This window comes from Cyprinus carpio, chromosome B25 (genome assembly GCF_018340385.1).
Source record: "Cyprinus carpio isolate SPL01 chromosome B25, ASM1834038v1, whole genome shotgun sequence".
In the NCBI taxonomy this organism is placed as follows: Eukaryota; Metazoa; Chordata; class Actinopteri; order Cypriniformes; family Cyprinidae; genus Cyprinus; species Cyprinus carpio.
Genome location: NC_056621.1, coordinates 19,605,118 through 19,613,850, shown reverse-complemented (window position 1 = coordinate 19,613,850; position 8,733 = coordinate 19,605,118). Strand labels below are relative to the sequence as shown.

The window sequence follows — 8,733 nt, the reverse complement described above, 5'->3', positions numbered from 1 at the left end:
AAGCATTCAAAAAAACATTTCAATCATCCATGAAATATCAAATACTACATCACCAAACTATTGGCCAAAACCTAACCCTGAAGTATTTGCAAAATTCCCATTCTCAAAGCTCAAATCTCACAGTGCTGCTCACAAAGGGAGTAAGGCAGATCGTTTTTACCTAGTTGTGTGGATTCTTGCCGCCACCTACTGGACAACATTTGAAAACACTATAGTTACACTCTCAGAAAAAGGTACAAAAGCTGTCACTGGGACGGGTCCCTCTCAAATGGTACATATTTGTATCATATTTGTAACATATTTGTATATCAGCATTTGTGTGATTTCTGTTTTTTGAAACTGATTGAAGGTTTACTGATCTTTGTGCCTTGTGTAGTAAGTGATTACATGTAAAATTAAGTACTTTTATTTGTCAGTAAAGTCAATAAAAAGCAAATGGGAAAGTGTAGTTATCTGATCAGCATTTAATTTTATTTCATGTCATAACTGAGAACAATGTTATATACAACAGGACCTTTAATTCTTCAAAGAGTATAAATGTGCTTTGGTTTTCATAAACAGATTGCAAATATTTAAGCATCATCATTTCAGAACAAAGCACTTGACATTTCAAAAGCATTTGAAAACCACATCAAGACCGTACATGTACACACACACAAACCTGTACTGCAAATGCAAAGAGCTGCCGAACCTCCTGAAGGCGCATTGTGTCAGTTGTGGAGAATATTGAAACTATCTTAATCAAAAAACAGACAAATAACTGCAAAAACATTGGTTAATGGTGCTTTACAGTTCAAAAAGTTAACTGGGACGTGTCCCAAAAGTGTTCCCTGAGGTTTGCAGAGGATGCAAATGAAAGTGTTGTCACAGTTTTGAAGTTCAGTTTCAAGTCCTATTATGTATTAAAAAGTTCCTGAATATTCTAAAATCGCATTGATTTACAGACAGTGTCAAATAATCATCTTAATATAAAGCAAAAATAGAGAAAAAGCAAGCACAAAACGATCAAAGAGTGCCTAAAAAAGTCAATTCAGCAAATCAAATCTTAGGCTAATTGATCTATTATTTAAAGTACCTCTTTTGATATTACTAGATAACAAATGAATACAACCTCGAAATTAGGTGTTGTTTAAAAAGCCCTCCAGCATGATGAAAACCCATGTACAACGTACAAAAAACCCAACCAGAGGTAGTTTAAAACAAACATGGTGTAGAGAAATTAAAACACAATAAGAAAATGATTTCATCTCTGAATAAGTAAAAGTTTCAGTAATATATCAACTGATGATAATAACGTCAAGATACCCAAAGATATATACAGTAGGTATTGTTTTTACACTTTTGGTCTCGTTTCAACACTAAATGCATGAATGCAATCTGCTAAACCTACCTTTTTAAATTCATAAAAATAATGCACATGCCACAAGAAAATATGGACAACATGCTGTTTAAATTAAGCCATTGGTTGAAGCATTAAAATAAGAAAAGGAAAGAAAAACCCAAAAGAAAAACCCTGAAAAAAAGAAGAAAGACTTGATATAAACCTGAATTGAAAGCAGCATAAATTAGACTTAAATATTTAGCAAGAATATAGATTTGGTTATAGTTTTACAGTATTTCTTAAGCATTATAACATTCAATATTTCTTTGGAACTGTACATCAAAACACCCTAATTGCTCAAGCAATACTACTTCACTAGCTCAGATCGCAACCCTACAGTGAAGTATTACCTGACCCCCTGAAAAGTGTATATTAACACAAGCAATGTGTTTTCCTCTGTTTTGAATCAGATGTCAGTTTAAACTCATTAATTAAACTAGACAGAGTGACTGTAATATGGAAGACACCGTGTGTAGTTTCTCTTCTCTAATATGTATTTTTAACCTAATACAGGCTAATCAGAGGGTTTGGTTTAATCTGAGGTAGCAAGTTTGTGTATTCAAGTAAACAACTCAGATAGCTTTATTACAGCGGTCTGTTTCTGAAGCATAAACTTTATCATGACTACTAAATTACATTCGAAAGGTATCGCAAGTCACTGCTGTAAAATAACTGGTATCACCAGGAACATTCGGCTGTTTCAGTTCTGAGAGGATTACTAGCTATTTGAGGTAATTTTCATTTTAATCGATTAAACTACATCGCTAAGTGGATAAACTTGATATTTTTTAGCTACACACTAACAATAACAAACAATTCATGCACAATAATAAGAAGGTACGAAGGAAGAGGTATAACAGCAGGTATTGGCTGAAGTTGGCATTTTTATGCTCATCAGGGAATGGCGTCGCCATCCTTCTACAAAGATCTAGATAATTCTTTATAGCATTCTAGAGGATTTGCTGTGGAAACTGAACTCTAGATTAGCTTAAAAAGTAAACTTGGTAGAGAAACGCTTGTGAACCCTAGATTAAACAACCAGGTTTGAAATAATCTCGTTTTGAAAGAATGCCACAAATAGAATGCTTTGGATCTTCTCTACAGAAGTTTTCTTTTGAACTAGAGGAATCTTGGGAGAATTTGTGAATGAAAATGTCTCCTAAATTAGGAAATCAGTAAAAATCGGTACGCAGAAGATCTTGAGAATTGTTTGTAGAATTCTAAATGTGATGAAAACTGAATTCTAGATTAACTCAAAAGGTAAAGTCTTTAGAGAAGATCTAAGTGAATCTTTATATTATTCTAGAGGAACTGTAGCCAAACATCAACCCTACAACAGACTACAGAGGCTTCCTTTTTTGAGATCATCTAGGGTTTTGCTTTGGAGAGGATTCTTCACTGAATTCTAAATGACTTGTGATCCAAACAGAATTCTATATTAGCTCAAAAGATAGTGTCTGAAGATCTAAATGAATCTTAATAGAATTCCAGAGGATTTGTGGCAACAGTTGATTACTCTAGAATAGATTACAGAGGTTCCCTTTTTGAGTATATTTAGGGTTTAGTTCTAGCCACAAATCCTCAGAATTCTAATTCTAGAATTTTTTAGAGATTAGATACCCTAATCAAACACACTTGAAGAATGTAATCAAGGTCTGCAGAGTTACAGGAAGGTGAGTTTGAGCAAAACCCTGCAGGGCCTCCAGGTCTGGATATGAATGACCCTACCATCCTCCAACCTTAACCAAACACACCTGAACCAGCTAGTCAAGGTGTTCCAAGTGTGTTGGCACATATTAGGAACTGAAACCTACCAGGTGCAAGGTTGGCTACCCCGATCTTGATCAGTGCTTCTCAAACCTGTCCACCACCATGCATTTTGGATGCCCTCCTCATTTAGACTGCAAGACTTTGAAATGGTGTAGGATCCCCAGAAAAAAAAAAATTGAGAAGGGATCAAGACTGCTCTAGATCTTCAGAGGCTTCCGTGTAGAGCTAGAAGAATCTTTGTAAAATTTTCAAGGATTTGTGGGTGAAAGTGAACGCTAGATTTGTTCAGAAAAGAAATTGCTGTAGGAAAGATCTAGTGGACTTCTGTAGCATTCTAGGGGAGGTGTGGCCTGAACTGAACCCTAAATTAGCTCAATAAGTAAACTCTGTGGAGAAAATCTAGAGAAGTGGTTCTAAACCACATTCCTGGAGGACCCCCATCACTGCACATATTGCATGTCTCCTTAATCAAACACACCTGATTCAGGTCACCTGCTCATTAGTAGAGACTCACAGACTTGAAATGGGTGTGTCAGACAAAGGAGACATGCAAAATGTGCAGTGCTGAGGGTCCTCCAGGAATGTGTTGAGAACCACTTGTCTACAGGAATCTTTTTAGGATGTGTTTCCAAAATAGTACCCTAGATCGGGGTGTCAAATTCAGCACCTGGGGGGCAACTGTCCTGCAGAGTTTAGCTCCAACCCTAATTAAACACACCTGAACCAGCTAATCAAGGTCTTTGGGATTACTCGAAACTTCCAGGCAGGTGTTTTGGAGCTACACTCTGACCAGAGTTTGACACATGTTGTAGATTACACTACAGAGGTTTCCTTTTTCACCTAGATGACTCTTTGCAGAATCGTAGAAGATTTGTGGGTGAAACTAAACCCTTCATTAGCTCAAAAAGGAAACCTCTGTAAAGGAGATCTAGAGGAATCTTTGTAGTGTTCTGTAGAACTTGTTGGAAAACTGAACCCTAGTTAAAAGAACCCAAACCAAAGCACTATAGAGAACTGGGTATCTGTGGGTTATCCTAGTTCAGGGCTCTTTGACCTGTTCTAAGGTACTGAGGTATGCATCCGCATATGACTAATGAGGTTTCTTTGTTGCGTAAATTTCCCACCACAGACCTGGCACTTATACGGTTTCTCCCCTGAATGGACACGCATGTGCTCAGTGAGGCGGTATTGCCTTGTGAAGCGCATGCCACACTCCTCACACGCAAATGGCTTTAGGCCGAGGTGGCTGCGCATGTGGCGGGTCATAGTGCCACGCTGCGTGAACATCTTGCCACAAATGTTGCAAGGGAAGGGACGTACGGTGTCGACATCTTTGAGGGACTTTAACGGACTTTGATCCAGGCTTTCAGGAGCTTTTGGTGAGACTCTGGTGACTCCAGCGTCTCCGTCACGTTCCTCTTCCTCCTCATCCTCAACCTTCACATCGAGATCTTCATCCAAATGGCTTTCCACATGGGATTTAAGACTCTCCGAGGAGGGAAAACCCTTTTCGCAAGGTATACAAACGTAAGGGTTGTCCCCTTCTTCTTCTTTGAGAAAGGTCTCCTTTTGATAAACAAAATTGGTGCTGCCATTGTTTGGTTTTTGGCCATCAATTTCATCTGTTTTCCCTCCAATTCCTTTCTCTTTCTTTACAGACAACTGTAAAGTGAAGGTCTGATTCTGGCTTGATTGACTTCCAGCCCTGCTAAGAGGAATGTAACCATTGACCTTAGATTTTCTTCGGGATCCCCCCCTTTTTCTTTCCTGAGCTCCGTCCAAAGGAATTATCCACTTCTCTTCCTTTGGAACACACTTCCCATTTATTGCCAGCTGTATATTGTTGGAGATGGGTCTAGATTGAAAAACTTCAACTGTTGTCTCAGAATTTGAATTTTTCTTAGACAAATCCAACCCCAAGTCCTGCTTTTTCCTCGTAACGCATCTATTTCCAGCATTATGCCGTTTTTTGGGAGGCGTCATACACATGTATGTTTCAGTGTCTGATGAGTGGTCTTCATACAGGTGAACTGAAGAGTTGCAGCTTCCACGAGCCACGCTATTGAGGGACCCATTTTGGTTGATCTTACTGGAGCACAGGTTTGCGAGGTCATTGAGCTGGAGAAAGTTAGCTGTGGTGAGCAGAGAGCTTAAATCCAGCCCCTCAAAGGTCTCATCTACCAACTTCCCGGTGTAAATGAAATCCAGAATTTGCTGGAAAACAACTGGATCCACCATGTCAGGGTCGAGGTGGATGAGGTTATCGTGAAAGACAAGGGACTTGAAGTAGTGGCTGGTGGCGGCGAGGACACTTTTGTGGGCCCGGAAGAGCGTGTTCTCAACCATGATGATGACATCGCACAGGAAGCCCTTGGAGCGCTGCTGATTGAGCTGGAGAAGCAGTTGATTGGCGTAGTTTGGGAGCTCCATCGCCTACCCTTGATGTTTTGCATTGGTTTCACTGTAAGAAAGGATGGCTAGATGTTATTCTGATGTGACACAAACCCTCAAGGATAATCGCTAATATCTGCATTGTTTTACCAAACAAACCAAAAACAGGGGATGACCAGTAGGGAAAAAAACAAAAAACTGCTTAGATTCCTTGTTGTTATTATATTATATCATAATTATAAAGTCACAATCAATAAATAATTGTGTCAATGTTATAAAGTCAACTGAGTTCAAAAGTGATTTCTATTGAGTTCTATAATACATCAGTACGCAAACGTTGATTTGAAGCAAAAAAAGTATGAAAACTTAAAAATGAAAATTACTGTGTATTTACAGTTCAACAGAAACGTATTGACATTTAGTCACTGATTTTAAGCATAAAAGTTGACGGCAAAGTATTTAGCCTACTATTTTAGCCTATTAATCACTTACAAATTGTAGTCTTAGGCCCCGTCCACAAGGAGACGCATTTTGCTGTATACGCATAAATTTTGTATCGTATTGGCATTTCGTCAACACTGATCTGGCCTTTTTAATAGAGTGAAACTGATATTTTTTGAAACCGGGTTCCAGAGTGGATAAATTTGGAAACGCCGCCCTTGCGTTTTCATGTGGACAGTGAATCCGTATAGTTCCTGAAACGATGACTTCCCAATTTCACTTCCTTTTTTCCCCAACGTGTTTTAAACTTATAACATATTGATAAAAAAGAGAGAAAGAAAATATATAGCATTTTTTTATATCAACAGCATAAAATACACAAAATACAATCCAAAAAACTATAAACAAAATAAACATTGCATTACAACAGGGTTTCCCAAACCTTGATGTAAGAACTGCAGTGGGCTTGTGAACTGAAAAAAAGCTAATAATCAAATAATGAAAATGTTAAATAAAACTAATTTAAACACTTGAACAATAAAAATATATATATTTGTTTACGTGCATGTTAATGTGACCATAACTGTAAAAATGCAGATATGTTGTTAAGTTATTTGAAGTATTATCTTCAAAAATAACTAAAAAAAAAAAATCTCTGCATTATATGAACAAACATTAATAAACATGAAGACATTGACATGCCCAAAGTCTTTCAGGTCTGAAATATTTTTGTCCTGACTTCCAGAAGCAACAGTTACTATAGGTCACTGAATATGATGAAGACAGTGTTCATAGATATACATCACCTGTGTTTAGTAACTTGCATCATTATTTGTGACCCTGGAGCACAAAACCAGTCTTAAGTCGCTGGGGTATATTTTTAGCAATAGCAAAAAAAAAAAAAAAAAAAAAAACATCACATGGGTCAAAATTATCTATTTTTATTTTAGGCCAAAAATCATAAGGATATTAAGTAAAGATCATGTTCAATTAAGATATTTTTGTAAATTTCCTACCATAAATATATAAAAACCTTATTTTTGATTAGTAATATGCATTGCTAAGAACCTCATTTGGACAACTTTAAAGGAGATTTTCTCAGTATTTTGATTTTTTTGCCCCCTCAGATTCCAGATGTTCAAATAGTTGTATCTCAGTCGAATATTGTCCGATCCTAACAAACCATACATCAATGGAAAGCTTTATTCAGCTTTCGGATGACGTATAAATCTCAATTTCGAGAAATTGACCTTTATGACTGTTTTTGTGGTCATATATGTTTCATACATGGTCTAATAGTTTGAGATGTGCTTCCCCCCCCCCTTCAAATTCAGAAGCATGGTTTGCGCATTTATTTACACAACATTTGTGAATAGTCAAAGCTTAATTGTATGATAAAGTAGGATTTTTAGAAAGGAAAATTAAAAAAAGAAAAAGAAAGAAGAATAATTAGGGAGCATCAATACATAATCAAAAATGTATTGCCAATGTGTGAATAATATGTAATCCATAATAAAAGTAACTGTAATCTGATTGTGCATGTAATACACTCTAATTACAAGTACTTACTTTTTTGAAATCTGATTATGTAATCCGGATTACAAGTAATCAGTTACTACCCAGCACTTTTTACATATAAAACGAGTAGTTTGGGAGTGTACAGTAACCAACTATGATTGGTTACAATGCTTGTAAATGCTACTGAAAATAATAATAATAATAAACAATATAATCACATATTTTGATACTCACTCAAGTTACTACAGCTGTAACTTCACATCAGCCAAGTCATCGAAATGAAATCGATTCCTAAAGCGTACACTACAGGTTATGATGATTTTACAGCGTTGGTAAAAACTGCATAAACCACAGCATTTCAGCAGAAGCTCCGGTTCGATTAAAAGACACTGGCATAGTCATAATTACAGTATAACAACCATCGCCCGGTTTTACATTTTTCATTGTGTTTTACTGAACTTCAAACAACAACAATGTAGAACAAATAAAGACAGATTAACATTTTAAGATCCTGAAGACCGAATGCGCATGTGCTAATTAATTAGGGCTGCTCTTTGATCAAAATTGCGAAACGACACGCGTTTAAAAAAAATAAAAATAAAATGTGTTTGGTTTAATTTCATAATGTTAGCAAATATAAACCAACATTTGCTCGTCGACAACAGCAGGTCCGCGAACAGCCCCCGCCAGGGTTTGAAGTAAACACACACGTATCTATCTTTATAAACGCGGACACTGATCGTTTATAGTCGTGTAACTCTCACATTTATTGTTTTATACTTTCTAGCACGCCTGAATCCGACAACACTGATGTCTGCTAAGAGGTAAACATTGATTAAAGATCGTTTAAAATGAAAACAACAGGAAATGATACCTTGCCAGCGGATCACGGAACGCATTTAAAGCCGTTGCTGTTGTCATAGCCAATAATAATCACCAACAGTTCCTCAGTTCAACCACGCGCCGATGTTTAGATCATATTTATACGCGACAACAAACGCATATACACTGTATTTTCAAATACCTTGTAAACAAGGGCAGGGGTCCTCGCTTCTCCCGTCGTCATCAAAACGCCATCTTAGGAGCTTGTGACGTAGGCAGTGTGACCCCTGACCCAGTCGAGATCAGTCTCACCCCCTACCTGTCCTGCTGGAGGTATTACCATAGTATTACCTCAGGGACTAACCCTAAAGCTTGATAATACTCTGCTGATAGGTGCACAGCTAATAGAA

At 37.1% G+C, this 8,733-nt stretch overlaps 1 protein-coding gene across 2 annotated transcripts; it reads right to left on the bottom strand.

The window, feature by feature from the left end:
* Window positions 1-444: 444 nt before the first annotated feature.
* LOC109070807 (hypermethylated in cancer 2 protein-like) lies at window positions 445-8,682 on the bottom strand. Of its 2 annotated transcripts, none has more exons than XM_019087318.2 (2): window positions 8,526-8,682; window positions 445-5,612 (listed from the first exon to the last, which is right to left on the bottom strand). In XM_019087318.2, exon 2 carries the CDS (start codon window positions 5,579-5,581, stop codon window positions 4,211-4,213), a length of 1,371 nt encoding a protein of 456 aa, XP_018942863.2. In that variant the 5' UTR covers window positions 5,582-5,612; window positions 8,526-8,682; the 3' UTR covers window positions 445-4,210. The 2 variants fall into 2 exon arrangements, with proteins under 2 accessions (XP_018942863.2, XP_042609644.1); XM_042753710.1 differs by lacking the exon at window positions 8,526-8,682 and adding an exon at window positions 8,376-8,517.
* Window positions 8,683-8,733: the final 51 nt, after the last annotated feature.

Bases quoted from the DNA above. Each gene is read 5' to 3' on its own strand.
- LOC109070807 (XM_019087318.2), bottom strand. From the start codon at position 5,581: ATGGAGCTCCCAAACTACGCCAATCAACTGCTTCTCCAGCTCAATCAG.